Source organism: Saccostrea cucullata, unplaced genomic scaffold, assembly GCF_032062105.1.
Source record: "Saccostrea cucullata isolate Sc308-1 unplaced genomic scaffold, CSIRO_AGI_Scuc_v1 ctg4415, whole genome shotgun sequence".
In the NCBI taxonomy this organism is placed as follows: domain Eukaryota; kingdom Metazoa; phylum Mollusca; class Bivalvia; order Ostreida; family Ostreidae; genus Saccostrea; species Saccostrea cuccullata.
In genome coordinates, this window is record NW_026932966.1 from 12,223 (window position 1) to 35,632 (window position 23,410).

General features: G+C 34.6%; 1 protein-coding gene across 1 annotated transcript; it reads right to left on the reverse strand.

Moving 5' to 3' along the window:
* Window positions 1-424: 424 nt before the first annotated feature.
* On the reverse strand, window positions 425-16,690 carry LOC134236681 (hepatic lectin-like). Its single transcript, XM_062718857.1, has 4 exons — window positions 16,582-16,690; window positions 6,224-6,303; window positions 2,553-2,640; window positions 425-1,441 (listed from the first exon to the last, which is right to left on the reverse strand). The coding sequence occupies exons 1-4, from the start codon at window positions 16,682-16,684 to the stop codon at window positions 1,182-1,184; spliced, it is 531 nt and encodes a 176-aa protein (XP_062574841.1). The 5' UTR covers window positions 16,685-16,690; the 3' UTR covers window positions 425-1,181.
* Between the last annotated feature and the right edge of the window lie 6,720 nt (window positions 16,691-23,410).

Genomic DNA, 23,410 nt, shown 5'->3' on the forward strand with positions numbered 1-23,410 from the left:
TAAAGTTAAAACTACAAAATGAATTATGAAATATGTCATACGAAAATATTTTTTTAAATACTTACAATTCAGAATATGTACCACTAGACACCAAAATTCTGATGCAAGAATGAAACAGCATAAAATACTTTTATAAAATATATGGGTACATTAAATAACTATGGCTCAGAACTGGTCAAAACACATTGGATATTTCAAACCAGGACTGTTTTATTGCAATTTCTGAAAAGAAGACTGGAATGGAAACTATTTGTTATCAAAAGCTAAGCAAGACCTACTCGATTGCATATATATGCGATGTATCTGTTATAAATTGCGGGTGTGAATTTCTCGTCAATATAGACTCTTTTGAATATGTATCAATAAACTTCAATAAGAGGACGTTATCAATAGGCTAATTGATATAATTAATTTATTTTATCAGAATAGAATTTTAAAAGATAAACCATAATCATAGGTAAATGGTTTTTTTTTCAAAAGAAATAAGGTAAAGAAATATATGCGGTATTTTACATATCTTTGCCCCCACAAATGTCAAATTTTGAAATTATTGAAATATGCTGAATTCTATACCGGGGTTAATTGTAGGAGAAATATAAATTAACAAAACATATTACAGTTTCAAAGTAGTACATTAACAATTTTTGTTTTTATGATGTCACAAACTAGTCCAATTTTTTATCGTTTTTAAGAAAGAGGACAAAATTGAAAAACGTTCAACAATTTTAGCTTTGAAATTTATAGAGCGCAAGTTTGCTGAGGACCAATATTTACATAATTCATTGATATTATCATTTTACAAATTATATCAAAATATTGAGCCTGATCAAACCTGTGCGCTGTGACTTTTACTCAAAATATCGATGTAATATATACATTTTTTTTCTGTAGAAATCATAGAAATTTTAAATTTACGTCATTTTCGTGACGTCATTTCAAACATATGACGTCATTGTTTATGAAAATATTCAGTGATTTGAATTTAGCATGTATCCTCCTGTTTCAGAACATAATAAAATATTTCTCTGTTTGATTTTGGGGGCAAATATAGGTTACTACTGAATAAGGTTCTTTAGACCGAAAGTAGAAATCTCAAAAATATAAGTCAGTAAAGAAAATGTCATTCCCAAATTATTTTTAGACACAGTTTGCTGTTGTGTGACATATGCTGTAAATCTTATCTAAATATAATAAGATTTTTCACAAATAAAAGAATTAAGATAGGAACATGGTCTGTCATTCCACTTGGCAGTTTTTAGCAGATCAATACAGTCTCTGGTGTAAGCTTGTGTTGGATCATTGATGCTTGGTTCGTTGTAATACCAATACGTAAAGGTCATGGTTACATTGGAGTTATTCCAGCGGTATTGACCTTCAACTTCAAGGTCATTTCCGCCCGTCCAGGCAGTACAGTCAGCAAATATGTCGGTAGGACAAGTGTCTACAATGATCATGTAATTACATGGAGTATATTTAATAAAACACGGTTAAAGTGACACACGTTACTAATGAATTGGCAATTACAGCGGAGTGATGTCACTCCCTGTGACTTTATATATACATGTATATTGTAAATTTGAATGATAAAACGTATAACAATATATGCTAAGAACGAAGCAACATTGTCCCTCCATGGTACTTAGTTGTTATCGTCCTCCGCTGTTCATGTAAATAAGTCTATAGAAATTGCATTATTACTTTAAAAAATTAAAACTGAGACCACGTAACTAAGACAAGCATCAAAATACAATATAACCATATATTGGTACTTTACATGATAGCTGATCGATCCTCTAAATTTATATTAAAATGTCATGGAATAGAATTATCTTAAGAGGGCTGGAAAGTTGAGGCCATTTTCAGACCATTTTGGTCTTTAGATGAAGGGCTTCATAAAAAGACATACAATAATATTTAAATAATAAAATCTATTTTGCCTAAAAAGTGCCGCTAAAGAGCCACTATCCTGTCAGTAAAATAATTATTCCAGACATTTGCATGAAACATTACCGGATATTTGGATGTCCATCTAGACAAATATTATGATAAGAAATATCCAGGTCATTGTTGTTCTGTTGCATTATTTTGTCATGAATGACATGGGAAAGGGCGATAGGAAGACATGTATGGCCGACTGTCTTCGAAAAGGAAAATAATCGATGAAAATTGTGTGAATTTGAAAAAATGATACGCTTCACTTTAGATTTATTTATTTATTGTTAACCAACTTTTATTCGCGTGCGAGAAATATCCGAGAGTTTCTTTAACTCGCGATTATTAATCGCGGTGAAACATTCATTTTGCAGAATTAATTCTTGCAGATTAATTTTAAACTGACTAATCGGGAATAAAATATGACGCGAATAATAATTCGTTTACAGTATTGCGATTAAATAGAAGAAAAATACCTGAATTGTTTTTATTATTCTACAATATTATTTTGCAAGTTTTAAATGTATACAGGAGAATTAATGTAATTCATTCATGCAGAAATCTATGCGTAGTTCCGCAAAAATAAATAAAATTCATTAGTAATCTACAAAACCACTTACTTTCTCGAAGAAACGCCTTAGCGAGCCAGTTTGATTCCTCCATGTTGTCAATGACAACGAGATGAGAGCACATGTCCTCACATTCCGCCTTGTGAAAAAAAAGTATTTTGTCAAATTCGCTGATGTTTAAAAGCTTTAAACAACATAGTTTAAAGTCAGCATTTACTAACTTCTCGGATTCTTAACGTGTTTTAGTTTTGGCAATATGTTTTATCATTAAGGTGTATTTCGACTAAACTATTATCATATTTAATCAATTTTCAGGCCTATTTATGTGGGCCTCTAATAAGCCTAGCTGAACCTACTTTCGTTATATTAACCTACTTTCGTTACATTAACCTTCTTTCGTTATATTAACCTAATTTCGTTATAATAACCTTCTTTCGTTATATTAACCTAATTTCGTTATATTAACATTCTTTCGTTATATTAATCTACTTTCGTTATATTAACCTACTTTCGTTATTATAACCTTCTTTCGTTATTATAACCTTCTTTCGTTATTATAACCTTCTTTCGTTATTATAACCTTCTTTCGTTATATTACTGGTTTTGTGTTTTGCTCCCCTTTACGGAATTCTAACTTTATCTTATTTTATCAATCACTTTGTATTATCTCCACATATTTCAGTATTAAAGAATCAACTGGATTCAAATTAAATTTGATTCAAGGAAGGATATGGAGATAACGAACAGTATTCAATCTCAACGTCCATCAAACAATATACAAAATGAGAGCAGAGCAAACACGGACCTCCGAAACATCAGAGGTGGGATCAGGTGCCATGGAGGAGTGAGCATCCCCTGCCGACCGGTCACACCCGCCGTGTGCTCCTTGTCATGATCAGGAAATAACGGAAAAAATCCGTCGTCAATTCAGTGTATAAATAATGGACTAACAATTAGTATGAAAAACGTCAGTCAGCATTTGACTCAATGATAAATTGTATTTGCTGACAAGGTTATTGTATCGACCATAGAATTTACGAAATGATGACTTTAAACGATTGTTTCATCAACTTGCTTGTCAATGATTTACCTCGTTTAAGAAATTGTTCATACGTAGAGCACGCTCTTACGTATCGAATCAACTGAGATATATATACTCCGTATGCAGGTGATGAAGATACATTGTATATTGCTGCATAAGTAAGGGAAGTTGACGATAGAAAAGTTAAAGTCATCACGTTTATCATATAGCTTGGTTTTTAGATTACCATTAGTGTCTTTTTCAAGTAAAATATGCAAGTATGAAGCAGAAGTGTCGGACTCTGTGGTTTCTCTTATCTCAAACTCACCAGGATATATCGTATCGACGTAGGAATGGAAATTATCATTATTAATTGACAATACGTCGTCGATATATCGAGTTGAAGGCCACAGCAAGTGTTTTCTTCTTTTCACGCATAAGATATTCCATAAATTCTCCTTCATATGAATATAAAAATAAGTCTGCTAATAACGGAGCGCAATTTGTACCCATGGATATTCCAAAAGATAGTTGGAATAACGGTCTCCAAAAACCACATAGATATTGTCATTCAGAAACTCAAGAATCTTCTTGATGTCAACTTCAGAGTACTTATGTGTGCAATCAGAATCTGTTTTAACAAAATTATTTTTCAAATGACCAATGACGAGATAAGTTAATTTATAAGTTCCATTTCTGCTGAAGAAGCAGCTGTCAATGATATCAAAAAGCCTGGATTTAAATTTGTCGTGGGGAATCGTTGTGTATAAAGTTGAAAAGTCTTAAGTTTTTAAGCTGTTGATTTTTGTAAAGTCGTGTGATTTCAAATTGTCCAAAAGTTCTTTAGAATTTTTAAGTATCCACATATGATTTACACCACTTCTTGAATATATAGTTGCACAGTACTCTTGAAGTTTTTCCTTCAATACTGTCAATATTTTAGTGAGAAGTAACGAAAGAGGCTTGGTTGAACATTTACTGGAACCTGCAATGTATCTTTGTTTGTAAGGATTCTTATGAAGTTTCGGAATCCTATATATATAAGGTAGTTCAAATTCATTTTGGCTCTGTGGAATATTAAAAGAATTCAAAGCTGACAGGTGATTTTGAAGAATTTCTTCCTTAGAAAGAGAAGTATGAGTATAAGTAGGATTACCACTTGTAGAATTAAATCCAAGTTCTTCTAGAATGCAATTTATATAATGAGCCTTACAAACGAAGACAATGTTGTTACCTGCTTTGTCGGCAGGAACCAGTAGGTACTGATCGTGTAGTCTATCTAATTCTTTTTCACTTCTGGTTTATTGAACACAGAAGGATACATGGTTTTCATTTTGCCCCTCAATCTTTTGATAAGTGACTTTAACATGGATCTGATACATTTAATCCATTCTGACAAGGTGTCAACGTCTTTTTTGTCAAATCTGGCCCATCGTCTGGCGTAATTTTCAACAGAATCCATAACATTTATGAAATTCCGACGCCAGTTGAAGGATCGGGGTTCCCGATATTTATGACCTTTAAAATAAGTGATCTAAGGTCCTCATTACGAACTATATTTACGTCACCTGTAATCACGTGTCCAGCAGGACTATAGTTATAGGGCGAAGAAGAACATGAACACGAAGGGGGGTTATTTTTCAGTTAGTCGATATACAGGCCATCTAAAGTGTTTTTGTAATTGAAAAGTTTGGAAACAATGGTCCATGTGCATTTGTAGGAAATACATGGTGTAGTCTTTAACTTGAAATAAGTGGAATACAAAGCTGGACCCTTTTGTGATTAAGAATATTACTTAAAATGACCGCGTCAATTCCGTTATTTGCATATTGAAGTTTAAGGAAAAGACGGATTGTTTTAGCTGCATTTTCTTCCGTGAAACGTGCGGGTTTAAAAAGCCAATGATAGGCAATATCCATAATCACAGATCCGAGCCTATATTCAGGTGACGAGGAATCTAAAATTGGATGTTCCTTGGCCTTTTCAAGAAGACAATTTAAAAGTTTCAAAGGGACAGAGTAAAGTTTTGTTCGCATATGATGTAGACCTAACTGTTGATTTACATAAGGTAGTAATGAATCAAAAGAGACGTCGTGTATTGCGGGTTTATTGTACGAACGATGTCCATGACTACGCTTAGGTCTCTGAGTATTGTTAAGAGTCCCATCACATTTACATTATTACACTGCGGGCTTGAAAGATTTCCAACACTGTCGACATTGTCATTACATCCATAGGGAAAGGATGTCCCTAGTTTCCTAATCCAAACTTTTTTCGTTGTCTACGAAAAGGTGTACTCAACGATGGACTATTTGTGTGATGATAAATCTTTTTGAGAATTCTAACTTTCATTGATAAAATAGAATGATCAGGTGAATTAAAAAATTAAAATGTTTATATAAAAGCTGCTGACCACCATGATTTATTTGAAATCGATAACCTGATATTCTTTTGTTAAGCGATCCCTTGGTTTCACCGACATAAATAAGTCCACACAGATTACATTCTATTCCATAGAGAACATTAGAAGATTTGCAGTTCAGATTTTCACAAGTTTTGGTATAGAAGATCTGTCCAGTAAGATTACTGGTGAAAGAAGTGTCAGTTATCAAAATGTCACAGGTTTTACAGTTTCGCACAGAACATTTTGAAATAACTTCCTTTGCTTTGAGAATAACGACGTTTACAGTATATAACTTACCTTTGCTTCCGCCCACGTGACCTTCGTCTGACCTTTCAAGTAACAATGGTTGTTGTACTCAGTCCATGGGGGCATACAACCTGTTATTAATATTTGAACTACATGCATTACATAAATCACTTCACATCAATCAGTAAAAAAAGTGATGATTTTATTATAAATATTCTTAACCTGTAAATTGTCTCTCGTATTTGGTATAGCTTTTGAGCAAATATTTTAAACTGTCTGTTATTTGAATATAGATAACATTGGCAATTTCGCCACATATGATTCACATTTGCATTACTTTTTATATGAGGATCGTATATGTAGCATATGTGAATCAAATGCTTTTCTTCATATGATTCACATATGCCCAAACAAAAAAAACTAAAGTGAGCAAAGTAAAACTATAGGTAACTTTAGTTTACTATAGTAAATCAAAGTTCCAAAGTAATCACCATAGAAAATCAAAGTTGCAGTTTTCACTATAATAAATCAAAGTTCTAAAGTTTTTACTATTGTAAATCAAAATTTCAAATTTTGTAATAAAGTAAATTTAAGTTCCAAAGTTTGAACTTTGGTACTATAGTTAACAATAGTATTGTAACGTGTTCTGGGTCCGATGATTTGGACCAGTCCAGGAGATGTATGAAAATTATCAGATTTACAAAGAAAAATAATTACAAAGATTAATATGAAAACAACGAGTCAATATATACATATATTTCTAGGGTTATCTATCCCTTTATTGTAAAAGCAAAGCAAAAACAAAGAACAATGATCGAGGTGTTTGACAGGGCTCTGTCCGAGGTATGTATCTCAGGGATCTGTCTCCCCAGCCGTGTAACTAAACGGATGTATCCCTTTATATTACACAGGCTGCAGCCAGGTACAAGAGGTAAATAAATATATACAGTAAATATCACTGTATATAAGCAAGGAAACACAATACAACACTGGGCAGTTGTATTAATCAACAATGAAACGTCTTTTAAATTACAATCCCGTACCTGCTACTTTGCCACCTTCTTCTCTGACAGTTGAACGCAGAATGACAAACTACCTCGGATGCGCTTTTATATATACTTGAGCGACACCCGGACTAACCTCGGCCTTAACCATATGCCTAATGATAAAACCCGACTTTAACTGAATCTCGAGCCCGATCGTCACACTACCCACGCCTCGATGCATCATGTGTCCCCACATGACAAATAAAATACAACTAAAACTTTTCTTTTTCCATTTTTTTTATATACAGATGTGTGACCAAACAAGAATGAGGTATGTATGATGAGTGATGAGTTTTTATCACCTGCCTGGTGATTATGTATCAATAAGCAAACATGAAAATTAGCAAACATGAAAATTAGCAAACATGAAATTGAACTTAATGTTCATAAATGTTCTCTGATGACTTCTCACCATTTACATATCAAAAATTTCTTCGCTTTCTCTGATGCGCTTGATTCTCTGTCCATTTTCACTGTACTTAGTTACAGTCACCTCTTTCACCCGTCTCTGATATCCCTCTGTCTGAGTTCCCTGATCCACCAATTGAACTTTCCTTTCTTCTGGGTCAGGTAAAGTAAAAGTCGTCTGGACAGCTCTATCAACACCCTTCTTCTGTACCAATTCCTCCTCTGGAATGATAACTTTCCTGGTCGTTTGGACAGGACTTGGAGCTGTTCTCTTGCGGATAATTCGACCTGCGATTAAATCATCACTATTGGAAGAAGATGGTCCAGCCTCCGTTTCCTTCTCGATTTCGATCGCATCTTCCCCAAGCTGAACTTCTGGATCCACATCCCAGTCACTATCCTCATTGTCGGCTACATCCTTTGATGATTGGGAAGGTGCATCGGGATGTTTGGTCCGCATATGCTTCTGCAAGTACTCCTTTTTCTTGAAGGACACTTGGCATGTTCTACATACTAACATGCTACTGGCACAACTAACCACATGTTTTGTCCAAGCTTCTTTACTGTCCAATTCTACAAAACATACTGGGCATATCTCTTTTGCCTTTCTGGGTGTTAGCTTGGTGTTTACCATCTTTATTCTGCAAAAATGAAATATTGAATTTTAGATCAGCGCATACATGATTTTCTCCATATATATCACTACTCTAACATTAAACAACTACAAGTACTATGCAGGTACTTGTAACTACTATACAAAATATTAAATTTGAGGCTCATCAGTAAATCAAACAGTTATATACATATGATTCGTAATGCTTTATTGTACAAATCATTCAGGGACATAGTCCTTCATCCACGCTGGAGCACGTCTATCTCGCTTTGGCTTAACGTTTTCAGCCAATTCATCTGTGACTTCTATCTTTGACTGACTGTCATCGATAACCTCAGTCTCAAACTGATCATCTGGCAGTTCTGTATTGACAGCTGTATCGGTATCCTGACAAAGCTGTCCGTCTTCATCTCTCAGAACCTGTGATTTGCAAGCTTTGAGGCGATCACAATGTACAACTTGCTCTTTCCCGTTGCGACCACAGTTAGCTTTGTACAGAACTTCTGATATTCTTGCCAGTATCTTGAATGGTCCTCGCCAGTAAGACGTGAACTTTGGTGAGCATCCAGCTTTGCGTTGAGGGAAGTATATGTAAACTAGATCCCCTTCTTTGAATTTCTCATATGACATTTTCATGTCATAGTAATGTTTCTGTCGTAACATTGCACCTTCTGCATGACGTCGGACCAAAGAATGTGCTCTCTCCATCCGGTCTTTCAAGATCCAGGCCCATTCATTCCTGGGAACTTCTTTCCAAGACGTTGGCATCTCATACAGAATATCTAGGGGTGTTGTCACCTCCCTGCCTAGCATGAGCATGTTAGGGCTGTAGCCCGTGGATTCATGCTGAGATGACCTATACGCCATCATCACGCATGGAATGCTTTCATCCCAGTCCCGGTGGTTTTCATCCACATAGGCACTTAGCATAGTGGCTAATGTTTTGTTGAAACGTTCCACCATACCATCAGACTGCGGATGGTATGGTGTGGTTCGTGTCTTCCGGATCTGGAGAAGTCCACATACCTCGGTAAAAAGGAGACTCTCGTACTGTCTTCCCTGGTCGGAATGTATGACATTCGGGCATCCAAATCTACAGATTACTTCGTTGGTGATGATCTTAGCTACCGTTTTAGCTTCCATATTCTGCATTGGAAATGCCTCGGTCCATTTGGTGAAGTAATCCGAGATGACTAAGATGTATCTGTTTCCGTTTTCTGTCACAGGAAACTCCCCTAGGATATCCGTAGCTATCCTTTCAAATGGAAATCCAACTTGTAGAGGCTGCATAGGGGCTCTTTTCGTTTTCTGAGGAGCTTTCCTTCTGGAACATATGTCGCAACCTGATACGTAGCTTCTCACATCACTCTGTAGACCTGGCCAATAATAGCTTTGCCTTATCTTATTCAGTGTCTTTGTCACCCCTAAGTGAGCTGAAGTCTTTACATCGTGCATCTGCTCTAAAATCAGTCTTCTGTGGGATAGAGGAACCACTATCTGATATGTGGTCATATCACTATCTTCAATCTCCCACATCCTACACAGCATATTATCTTTTACTGTGAGTCTACTCCACTGAGCCCAAAGTGATTTCACAAAATATCCTTCTGGGGATATATCACTAAACCCAGGACGTTTTTCGTTTTGCAACCAAGACTTGACAAGTCTTATATCCTTACATTTCTCCTGTATAGTAACCCAGTCAGATACTTCATTATTTGCTTGAGCTTCGTTTTCTACCACTCTTGCATGTTCTGTAGACATATCTATCTTGTCCCAGCCATCAAAATATCCACACTGGCTACAAGGTACTCTACTGAGTCCATCTGCATTTCCGTGGAGTTTCCCAGCCCGGTGCTCTATCTCCATGTCATAAGTTGATATGACCTCGAGCCAACGAGCCAACTGGCCCTCTGGATCTTTAAATCGGAGTAACCATTTTAGCGAACTGTGATCAGTCCTGACCAAGAACTTATGTCCATACAAGAATGGTCGAAAATGCTTAATGAATGTAACCACAGCCAGAAGCTCTTTACGGGTTACGCAATATTTTCTTTCTGTCTTGCTGAGAACCTTGCTTGCATATGCCACGACCCTCTCTTGGCCATTTTGAATCTGTGATAGAGCGGCGCCCATGGCATACTGACTTGCGTTCGTGTCTAGTATAAAAGGTTTTGTAAAGTCTGGATGCGTTAGAATCGGTGCAGAAGTCAACCGACTCTTAAGAAAATCAAACGCACTCTGACACTCTTCACTCCATTTAAATGGAACATTTGCCTCCGTGAGTTTATGTAAAGGTTGAGCAATTTGAGCGTAATTGGCTATAAACTTCCTATAGTAGCTAGAAAGACCAATAAATGATCTGACTTGTGTCTTGCTCACTGGTACAGGCCAATGCTTTACAATCTCAATCTTTTCAGGATCAGTCTGAATCCCTTGTTCAGAGATTATATGTCCCAAGTACTTAACCTTTTGAGCAAACAAAGTACACTTCCTAGCTTTCAGCTTCAGTCCAGCTGCCAGAAGCTTCTCAAAGACCAGCTCTAGGTTTTTCAGCATTTCGTCAAATGTCTTTCCGTATACGATGACATCGTCTAGGTATATAAGACATATCTGCCATTGTAAGCCAGCCAGCACAGACTCCATCAAGCGTTCGAACGTAGCTGGGGCATTACAAAGCCCGAATGGCATGACATTAAACTCGTACAGACCTTGACGAGTAACGAATGCTGTCTTAGCCTTATCCTGTGGCTCTAGCTCAACTTGCCAGTAACCAGCATTTAAGTCCAACGTACTAAACCACTTGGCACCACGCAGCTGGTTTAGAGACTCGTCAATGCGAGGTAATGGGTATGCGTCTTTTGTTGTAACACTGTTTAAGCGCCTGTAGTCTACACAAAATCTTGTAGACCCATCTTTCTTCTTCACTAGTACAATTGATGAAGACCACGGGCTTTGTGATGGTTCTATAATGCCTCTTCGTAACATGTCAGATACATGTTCTTTGACCTCCTCTTGCATGTGAAATGGGAGACGCTTAGGAGCCTGCTTAATAGGTGCATTTGTACCCGTCTCTATTTTGTGCCTGACTTTAGCAGTTCGTCCTACGTCTTCATCAGTCTTTGAAAACAGTGATGCAAACTTCAATAACAGACTTTTGGCTTTCTGTCTATCTTCCTCGTCTAAATGACAAGTACTGCTGTCATAGAGCTCTTGTAAATGCAATGGCATGTTACTATTCTCATCAAGATAGTCATTTTTCTCTGTCATCAAAGACACTACCTCATCAACTGAAGTTAATTTCCCAACAACAGTTCCTGGGTACATGGTTCTACTATCATCTGAAATATTCATGATACGGATGGGAACAGTGTCCTGTCTCCGGACAAGTGTTTTAGCCAGCAAGCAAGAATCTGAATTAAGAAGTTTCTCAGCTGGCTCTATCAAACCAATTTTTGTTGGAAAAGTTCCATCTGAGCTAGCACATATCTGTCCTTCCACCATCACTTCTGATCTAGGTGGTACAGTAATCCTATGTACAATGGCTACCTTATATGAGCTCGCTGACCCCTCAAGCTGAATAGGGTGTTCTACGCCTGAGACTGATATCTGTTGCCTATGCATGTCAATAATTGACTCATGCTTTACCAAGAAATCTAGACCTAGTATTCCGTCTACCGTAATATCAGCTATAATCATCTCATGTTGCATCTCAACATTACCCAGCTTGAAATCCACTGGAACCTTCCCCAACACTCTAAGTGTAGTTCCGCTTGCAGTTAATACGTCTCTCTTGACTTTGGTCAATGCACTGTTTCCTGTCCTTGCAATATTTTCATAACATATTGTAGACAGCAAAGATACTGTAGCACCTGTATCAATCAACAAGTATGCATCCATTCCATGGATACGGGCAGTAACATAAACCCCTCTCCCATTAATAGAGCTTACAGATCTAGAGTACTCATCCTCTGACTTGTGATCTTTCTTTGGAATTGTACCAGGCCTCTCATGCTGATCCTTCTTAGTATTGATCTCGTTCCTAAACTTGTTTTCAGGCTCTTTCCTCAGCTGTGGGCAGTCTTTTCTCAGATGCTTATCGGATCCACACTTGTAGCATTTCCTAGCTCGAATTTTATCATCTGTATGTGTCGCTGGACGAGGCATACGTGTCTGACTTTGTGACTGAAACTTCCACTGTTTCAATTCCCTCATATCACGCTGTAATGAGCGCATGTTCTTTTCAACTGTTTCTATGAAATCATCGAGTTTCGAAGTCTTAGACGAGTCTTCAGTATTCTCGCTCATCACTCTGACTGTATCTGTGCGACGGCTCTCTGCTCTGTTGTATGCTTCTAATTCTACAGCTCTCTGTATCGCATCATTCAGGTTCATGGGTCTCGCTTGCTTAATCTTGAGACGCATCTCAGAGTTGTGCAACCCATCTAAGAATTGTTCTGTAGCGAGAATTTCTCGGACGTCATCGGGAGCCGTTGGGTAGGCTAAATTTATGAGTCTTCTTATATCTTGACCCATCTCTGGCAAACTCTCAGACGCCTTTTGTCTTCTTTCTCTGAGCTGTGCTCTGTAAAGCTCTGTCTGGTTCAACGGCGCAAACCTATCTTGGAGAGCCTTAACTAATTTCTTGTAGTTCTGTCGTCCCTCTCTAGGCTGATTTCCTAATACTCCTTGTGCCTGACCTCTAAGGGATGCAGCCAAGTATAATCCCTTCTCAGTGTCTGTCCATTCATTCAAAAGGCATACCGATTCGAAGTGAGACAGATAATCATTCCACAAACCAGATCCATCATATGTAGCGGGCTTCACAAAATTTCTGGATCGAGCTTGTCTAGGTTTTGTATGCGTCCTAGGCTTGGGAGCACGCATGAGAACTCGATCATTAGATACAGAACTCTCATCATCATCCGTACATGTACATACATCATCACTGACATATCCACTCACACTATCTCTCCGTCTCTCATTCGGAGTACTGGTACTTATGACTGGTCTGTGTCTCGGGACTCCAGGAGTTTGTGTGCCAGGAGAATTTCTACTCATTACAGAGTCATGTATCTCTCTATTGAGACGAACTATTTCTCTCTCCAAAAAATCAACATCGGCTTGTAAACCTGACATGCTTAAACAAGTAGCAAAATGATAGCAATGAAATTAAGAGTACTGATCCAAATCCCGACGCTGCCGCCAATTTTTGTAACGTGTTCTGGGTCCGATGATTTGGACCAGTCCAGGAGATGTATGAAAATTATCAGATTTACAAAGAAAAATAATTACAAAGATTAATATGAAAACAACGAGTCAATATATACATATATTTCTAGGGTTATCTATCCCTTTATTGTAAAAGCAAAGCAAAAACAAAGAACAATGATCGAGGTGTTTGACAGGGCTCTGTCCGAGGTATGTATCTCAGGGATCTGTCCCCAGCCGTGTAACTAAACGGATGTATCCCTTTATATTACACAGGCTGCAGCCAGGTACAAGAGGTAAATAAATATATACAGTAAATATCACTGTATATAAGCAAGGAAACACAATACAACACTGGGCAGTTGTATTAATCAACAATGAAACGTCTTTTAAATTACAATCCCGTACCTGCTACTTTGCCACCTTCTTCTCTGACAGTTGAACGCAGAATGACAAACTACCTCGGATGCGCTTTTATATATACTTGAGCGACACCCGGACTAACCTCGGCCTTAACCATATGCCTAATGATAAAACCCGACTTTAACTGAATCTCGAGCCCGATCGTCACAGTATACTACAGTTTACGTACTATAGTTTCTTTTTATTAGGATGGTACTTATCATAAGATTATGACAAGGATAATACGGTGGGTGTGACTGGTCAGCAGGAGATGCTCACTACTCAATTGCACCTGATCTCTACTCTGATGTTTCGAAGGTCCATGTTTGATCTGCTCCTATTTTGTATTGCACTTATGGTTTTTAATATTGAATGCTGTTCTTTATCTCCATATGCCTCTTAAATAAGATTCACATATTTGGATCATATCTGTCGAAGTTGCCTTTGTAATATTGATTTAAACAATATTTATTCAGTAAACTGAATAGATTGGGCAACAGGCTTAAGCCTATAAATACCCTCTCTATATAACAGGTCAAGGTTATAATACAATGAACAGAGTATATATTTACAATTCATATTTAGATATGAGTGCTCACATACGCATTCACACACACACACACATTCACACACGCAACCACACCCTGACTCGCACAGATCCAGATCAAAATAAGCATAATAAATATAAACATGTATAAAGTGACAAGAATGCATATTAAAAAAAGAAAATATGATTAAAAACGTTTTGTTAACTTGATATATTCATGTACATTTTTTTTATAATATTGAGGTTCGTTTGGAACGAATACTCCGAACTCCCTTGTAAAAGAATTTTTAGATCATAAGGTACATCAAGCTCATTTAATTTTTTTCTTACTTTATTTCTTCGAATGCTATATGCTGGACAATCCATAAAAAAGTGTTCATTATCTTCTGTATGGTAATTACACTTCGGACAAGATGCATCGGCTATTATATAATGATTTTTTAGGTGTGCATTAAGATTACTAGCTTTATTACGTAGTTGACAGTGAAGTATATTCTCGTTTCTGCTTCCAAAGTTGAAGTATTTACAACGGCTAAAAGGTTGGTTTATTTTTGACTTAAAAATCGATAAAGAAGGTGACATTTTCACATCAGAACTAAGATTATTCCACAGTTTTATAGTTGAAGGAATAAAACTTTCATAGTATGATACGGTTCTACATAGTGGTAAAGTAAGATTATTACCATCTGATCTCAAACTATAAGAGTGTTGCACTGGCTGGAAGGGCTGTAATAATTCGCTAAGATAATTAGGGGCAATACCATGGAACAATTTATAAAATATTAGTTTATGGTTTGTTCTTCTCTGATATAATGGCCTTTGTAATATTGATATTCAATACAGTTTCTGAGTTTGTTATCGGATTCTTTATTAATTGACCCTAAAACCCAAACTTATTTGCAATTATCATATTATAAAACTATTTTAAAATATGTATTATATGCTCGCATATAAAATTGTAGTACTGTTAATCGCTTTTAAATCGCTAGATCTTAATTTTTGCCTAATTTTTTGAGACTGTCTGCTTTCATTCTTGCATATATTTATAATATAAAGTGAGGGGGGTTTTTTTACCAAAAAAACCCATATGTCACAAACGTTTTCTTTCAATAACTTTCAGATTTCATCAATTGTTCGGAAAGAATTTATCTTTAGCTCATCAAAAAGTAATACATTGCACCTGTGTTGAAAACAAATTAATACCATTTGGTTGCTCTTGAAACTCAATTTAAATTAATATGTAAACTTACATTGAATTTCAATTGAAGAGGTTTAATTTTTCACTATTTCATAAATATGTTAAAGCAATATGGGCTGCAACTTTGATGTTGGAATTTATTGTTGCAAAATTGCAAATACTTATTCGAATGGCAGAAAAAAATAATATTAATAAACTTCTGTCTTTCATATTTGCGATGTACATGAAAAAGGTATTTATAAGTTTTGATTAAATCAAAATTGCATTATTGTTCTCCTGTCAATAACGATTTCTTTTATAATACTGTATTTTCGATTGCAAAGAAGTTTTTCTTCAGAAACAATTTAATGCTTTATTTTAGTCTAATTGACCAAAAAGGATTAAATTCCATACAAATTTATCGTAATAACACATTTTTAAAACAAAATAAAATCTTCCAAAATGCAGCTCATACTGCTTTAATTGTTACTCTATTATCAAATTCATCATCTGCTTTTTATCTTTAATAAAAAAATCAAAACAAATCAAAGTGATATACAGTAATCATTTCCTCAAAGCAAAAATTGTTTTGATTATTTTTCTTAAAAGAGACCTTTTGTAAGTTAAAATTAATTAATTAAAAGTAAACATTAATAAAAGGTTTTATTAAGTCAAATGCTACCTGGCATTCTCTGTATAATTTTAAGAAGGATATGGAGATAACGAACAATATATTCAATCTCAAAGTCCAAATTACAAAATTAAAATAGAACAAACACGGACCCCCGAAACATCAGGGGTGGGATCAGGTGCCATGGAGGAGTAAGCATCCCCTGCTGACCGGTCACACACGCCGTGTGCTCCTTGTCATGGTCAGGAAATAATGGAAAAATCCGTCGTCAATTCAGTGTATAAATAAAAATGGACTAATAATGGGTATGAAAAACATCAGTCAGCATTTGACTTATTATGAACACAGAATATATAAATAATATGCTTACTTACTTTTACGGAAATGAACAAAGTCTAAACTTGTCTGTGGAGTTTGGTCGGTGTAGGAGTTGTCTTCCCTTTGTGAGAAAAATAATTGTACACATTGCCTGTTCATGGAATTGTAAAGAAATTCTACACAAAACTGGTTTTCAGTACATAAAACGCCACACCTAAAGAAGTTTCTAGCTGCAGAGAGAGAATATGTTCGGGAGGAATTTGATATTCCGTAAACTGAAAGATAATGCACAAATCTTTTCTCGCATCCACCTTCAACAAAATTTATTATGAGAGTTAGAAAAAACACTTTTAAAAAGTACTCCATGAATATAAAATTACTGATTGGTTTCTGAATTTTAAACATATGTATTATCCGCATGGAAATTAATAAAAACATAATCTGTTTCGATGCGTATAAATGAAGGATGTACTTTATCGAAGTATTGATAAATTAAAGTTGACTTTATACAAAAGGCCGGTGGTCTTTAATGCATTTTCCGTAATGGAAAATGTTTGGATTGAAATATCTTATGATGTACTCAAACAATTCCTACTTTACCCCATTAATATTTTGGGAAAATCAATTAACCTCCGTATGCTTCCACGTCACTCCATTAAACTTCTGATGTTTTATTGGTCAGTATTTGCACTGCTACTAAATCTGTATTGTTTATAGACTTACGACTTTTCAGATTTATGCACAACCACTCCCCACGATTACGGATATCATTGACATATGCTTTTTCAATAAAAATGAAAATTTACTTACCTTGTATTTGGCCATTTGCAAAATTGTTTTGCTAAAAGAAAATCTTATTTTAAATACAAGTATTTTGAAATTGACAAAAAAGATGCTTAAATTCTGATAACCAGTATCTATAGAATATATTTCTGGAGACAAGGTCGTCCAACAATTAATTGGAACCATAGGTACTAATTGCCTCCCTGTTATTAAAAGATCTATTTTTTGTATTTATATGAAGCAGAATTTGTCCAAAATCTTATGCATAGAAAGAAGAAAAAACTTGTTGTAGCCTTCATCTCGACTCTTTCGACGAAGGTATTGTCAATTAACAATAATTTCCATTCTTGTGTCGATACGATATATCCTGGTGAGCTTGAATAAATGATACCACAGAGTCTGACACATCTGTTTCATACTTGGATATTTTACTAGAAAAAGATGTTAATTGTAACCTAACCGCTAACTTCTATGGTAAACGTGATAACTTTAACTTTTCTATCGTTAATTCCCCTGTACTTATGCAGCAATATACCTTTATCACCTGCATACAAAGTTTATATATCTCAATTGATTCGATACACAAGAGCATGCTCAACGTATAATCAATTTCTACAACGAGATAAATTATTGACAAACAACTTGATAAATTAAGAATATCAGCAGTCTCGTAGAATGTCATCATTTTTTAAGTTCAATGGTAGATAGAATGACCTTGTCAGAAAATAAAATTATCATTCAATTTGAGTCAAATGCTGATTGACGTTTTTCATACTAATTCAGAGTTGTGGAAAACTTTTTCAGATAGCCGGTCATTCGGACCGGCGAGAAAACAAACTAAGCCGGTCCGAAGTGATTTTTGTCGGTCCGAAATAGTAAGTCGCAAAATGGAAATAAAGTGCCCCGCCACAGCATGATACGCCCGTCAAATATTGTTCAATAATCATAAATTGGTTAGGATGCAAGAAAATCAGGTAGCCTTGATTAACAGATTGACACAGATTTCAATTATCTATTTTCCATTTCTTATTATACATCTCTAAGAGACTTACAGTGTAGGGATTGATTATAACAAATAATACTAGTGAGACATGACTTCAATTTGTCGCAAATATATAAAAATTGAAATATAATGTTTTTTTTCAATTAACACATGTATAATTAGTTTTAATCATATTGTACAATACTAATTTAGTTTTAATCATACACTAAAACATCAATTTGTTTTAATTAATAATTACACCAATTGAAAGATCTTTATCTGGACTAGCCATCAAGAACTCTTAATTAACACAACAACTATGAGGCCATTTCTTTCTGCCCAACTCCCAAGAGATAAATTAAGATAACTGCTGCACCAGATCTAGAGATGATCTTAGCTCCTGATAATAAACTCATTAATTTCTCTCTAATTTGACATGCAAATTTCTGCTATCAAAATTCTTCTTGACCAGTGCTTGATAATTAAGCCCATGGGACAAACTGAATTCCTCTCAAAGCATAAACATTCGTTACAGATAACTGTAAAGTATATAATGAAAAAATAAGTTTTTACTTAATTTAACGTTTTTTAACAAGGATACAACTATATTTTTACATTTTTTAGGATTATGAAATTTAGAATTTAAAAGACATAGTTTTTCAAAAAATTCATTTTAATTATAGGTCACAGTGACCTTGAAATAGGCCGTGACACACCTTCTTCTTTTGATGTATACTTTTGCCAAGTTTGAAAGCTGTAGGTCTAATAGTTTTCTAGTTATGAGCCGGACAGGATTTTTTCCATATTTTGCTATAGCATCTTTGTTGCGAATATATAAAAATTGAAATATAATTTTTTTTTTTTTTAAATGAACACATATATAATTAGTTTTAATCATATTATACAATACTAATTTAGTTTTAATCATACACTAAAACATCAATTTGTTTTAATTTCATTTTACACCTATTGAAAGATCTTTATCTGGACTAGCCATCATGAACTCTTAATTAGCACAAGCAACTATGAGGCCATTTCTTTTTGCCCAACTCCCAAGAGATAAATTAAGATAGCATCTGCACCAGATCTAGAGATGCTCTTAGCTCCTGATAATAAACTCATTAATTTCTCTCTAATTTGACATGCAAATTTCTGCTATCAAAATTCTTCTTGACCAGTGCTTGATAATTAAGCCCATGGGACAAACTGAATTCCTCTCAAAGCATAAACATTTGTTATAGATTGCTGTAAAGTATATAATGAAAAAATAAGTTTTTACATAATTTAACTTTTTTTAATAAGCATATAACTATATTTTTACATTTTTTAGGAAAATGAAATTTAGAATTTAAAAGACTTAGTTTTTTTTAAAAATTCAATATAATTATAGGTCACAGTGACCTTGAAATAGGCCGCGACACACCTTCTACTTTAGATGTATACTTTTGCCAAGTTTGAAAGCTCTAGGTCTAATAGTTTTCTAGTTATGAGCCGGACAGGATTTTTCCATATTTGGCTATAGCATCTTTATTAAAGGTCAGAGCGACCTACTTTTTGTGCGCGACACACCGTCTACCCAAGAAGTATAAGTTGACAAAGTTTGATTATCCTAGGCCTAATAGTATTCAAGTTATGAGCCGGACAGGAATGGACAGACGGACGGACGGACACGAAGCCTATAACATAATACGTCCCGTCTTAAGATGGGCGTATAAAAAGCATAACATTTATTCATTTTATAACACATCTATTTAATAAATCATGTTGTTAATAAAACAAAATTCAGTCTCGATTTCCAAGTACTCTTCCGTTTTCTTTTAATTTTGCATTTATAACAATACTAGATACAATAAAACAAAATTCAGTCTCCATTTCCAAGTACTCTTCCGTTTTCTTTTAATTTTGCAATTATAGCAATACTAGATACAATTATACCACCGCTTTTTGGCAGGTGACAATGCTAATTCAGCACAGTCAACGTAATTTTTTAAAACATTTATACATTTTGGAATAATATTATCCTAGAAAATGGGTCTAAAAAATTTTCATCGACAATCTGATAATCAAGATATCAACACGATCGGAGAAAAAACGAAAATTCGGGACAGTCGGAAATACTAGGTTAAATGCTTTCTCCACCTGTGCTTAAATTCTTTCTGTTGAAATTTTTCATATTTAGCTCGTCTTTATCTAAAGTTTTTCTTTAACATGTTTTCTACCTAACTCGGCCCCAGTTGTGAATTTAATAGGTCACGGGAACCATGCTAGTTTCGCTTTCATTTACAGCCTCAATCTCTTTTAAAGAAGAGGTATTACGCAATCGCATATAAGATACGATAATTAAGATGGGAAATGCACAAGACAAAAAAACTTTAACCGAAAAAAGGGGCTGGTCATTTGGACCGACATTGATAGCATTTTTACCGGTCATGCGAATTTTAAGTCGGTTTTGCTGGCATGACCGACAGTTTTCCACAACTCTGCTAATTGGTTAGACCATTTTTATACAATGAATTGACGACGGAATTTCTCGTTTTTATTCCTCCTTAGTACCTGATCCCACCTTTGTTGTTTTAGAGGTCCGTGTTTATTCTTGTCTTATTTTGTATTGTTTATGGACTTTTAAATCTTGAATTATGTTCTTAAACTTAATATGCTTCATTAAGACTTATGAGCCCGACTGCCGTTTCAAATCCACCTATTCCACATTAAATTAAGACGTTTTACATTTATGAACTTAAAATGAAAAGCAAAACATATTTTTTGAAAATCAAAATGCTGATTTCATTCACTCTCTAAACAAATCAATATGCATTAATAATTCTCTTTAATCTTACTACTGTAACGTTATAATTAAACCGCCTATATTATCAGAACAAAATGCTATTTTATATGATAGGAAAAAATACGCCTTTTTAAAAATTATTACAACTTCTGTCGTTTAGTAGCTATTAAAGTTTTTCTGTGACCTATCGTACATGTAGTCACCCTGGTCTTTTATTTCGAGTTCAAAGAGAATCAGTTTATATTATCTACTCCGGAATAAAAATGAATAATTCTTTATGTGAAATGGTGTCAAAATATCTGAAACTGGACTTAAAGTCTAGAGCAAAAACATTTTACATTGAAATGTTTTGAAAAGAAAAATTATACATATACCTTTAATAAATTTGAAAATAATTTGCTAATAAAGCAATATTTTCACTCAAATTAAGATGCAAACGCTTACTGACGAAAAGCTGCAAATTAATGCCAACACCACCTTTACATTATGTATTTGTATATATGAGCATAATGTTAAATTATTTATTTACCACTACTAAACGTATTTCTCGGGGAGGGAAATGCTGGTCAACACGACATTTTTTCCGTCATCTTTTTTTAAAATTTTCTTTTTTTATTATAAAGATACTGAGGATGCTCAGTTAAACTCAATATTTACCGAAATTTTACGGATATCAGAATTCACAAACTTGACTAAGAGCTCTGTAAATAATTATATTGAGAACTTTTAAAATGAATGGGTGTACATACACCAACGTAATAAATCGATATATTAGATGAAGGAATTTCCAGAAGTTAAATATATACTGATTTTTTTTTTAGATTTGATCATTTAAATATCAATAAGAGTGCATAGAGAACAACTAATGATATTACAATCCGAAAGTACAGGTAAGGGGATTTCCCATATTAGTTCCCCTTTCCGTGAAAAAAACAGGTATGTCTATTTTTTTATCATATTTTATCAAAATTTTAAATGTTAAATATTTGAATTTCCTTGAACCTTTTGAATCTTACATCTTTATCGCTGAGCAGTAGTTAATACAATTATTATGAATTTGCTTTGCCCAGTACTTGTTTCTAAACTATATTGTTATCCTAAACAAAACAAGTAATGCCCACATGATTTATTATGTTATAAAAGTTAAAAGCTTCTTATAAGCTATATATGTGTCTGAATCTTTCGTTGGGGAATTAAAGGTCAATTAAGAAGCAATTAATAGATGCCAACATTGCAATTTCTCATCTACCGATTTTAAGGTTCATTCTCGTGATAAATCTCTAGGGTCTGCTCCAGTTTTACAAACTATGGTACATGTAATAAGTAGAGAACAGTCAACGTAAATTACGATTTGAGAAAATGACCCGATTCAAATTTTTTTTAACCTTCAGGAAATTATTGTTTATGCAATCTGGAGAACAGATTTTGAAAATTCTGAATTAATATTGAAAATGTTTGGGGAAAAATTCCACCGACCCATACATTTGTACCTCATTTTAGATCAGTGAATATAGAGCGCTCAATCTCTGATTAGAAGTTCGTGTGCTCGAATCTCGGCAAAAACTGACCCAATTCGATACAAAGCTTAAGGTTGCAGGTGCTTGCTGGGCACTTTGAAGTGTCAGTTATAGATCTTTTGAATAAGACTGTAAGAACAGGGGCCTCTCGTAACGACAGGCGTTGTCACAATTAAAATTTCCTAATGTCCAATGGCCCTGAGTGCAGAGTAAAGGTCTAAATGTGAATTCTTTCACAGGTACAAGTATATAGTGATGTTTCTATATGTAGGAAACATTCGTGAACCTGGCGTACATGTAAAACAATATACAGTCACTTTTTAAAAAGATATATTTAACTACTTGTTTCCTAATCACCAGCAATCAATAGAAAATACGAAAATAATTAACCTTTCTCAAGACTTGTATTTATAACGCGAAAGTTATAGAAATGTTTAAACCAAACTGGCTAACCCTAGTAGTTGTTTAATTTTATCAGTACATTTGCTTTCCTATTTTTTCTCTAATTTTTTTAAAAACAATTCATCAGAGAAAACATTTCCATGTATTTATAATTTTTTTTCGGTTTTCATATTTATATATCTATATAAGACACTATAAAGCGTCCGAAAATCTTTTTGCAAGAATTGGATGCATTGTTTTGGTCTAGTTCATTTAATCCTCGAAATTTTTTGTAATTTTTGGGCATGAAAGGAAAAAAAGAATTTTATAACCTGAAGAGGTTGAAACCTATGTCAATTTGAAATTTTAACGGATTTTATACATATATATTATTTGTAACATTTTTCATGAAAAATAGACGTTTATCTCGCTACCGC

What these genes read in the sequence shown, in the direction of transcription:
- LOC134236681 (XM_062718857.1), bottom strand. Translation starts at nt 16,684, where the DNA reads ATGAACAGGCAATGTGTACAATTATTTTTCTCACAAAGGGAAGACAAC. An exon ending in CTTTGTTCATTTCCGTAAAA is followed by an intron (nt 6,304 to 16,581) that starts GTAAGTAAGCAT and finishes TATTAATAACAG; the next exon opens with GTTGTATGCCCCCATGGACT. An exon ending in TCACGTGGGCGGAAGCAAAG is followed by an intron (nt 2,641 to 6,223) that starts GTAAGTTATATA and finishes TTTTTTCACAAG; the next exon opens with GCGGAATGTGAGGACATGTG.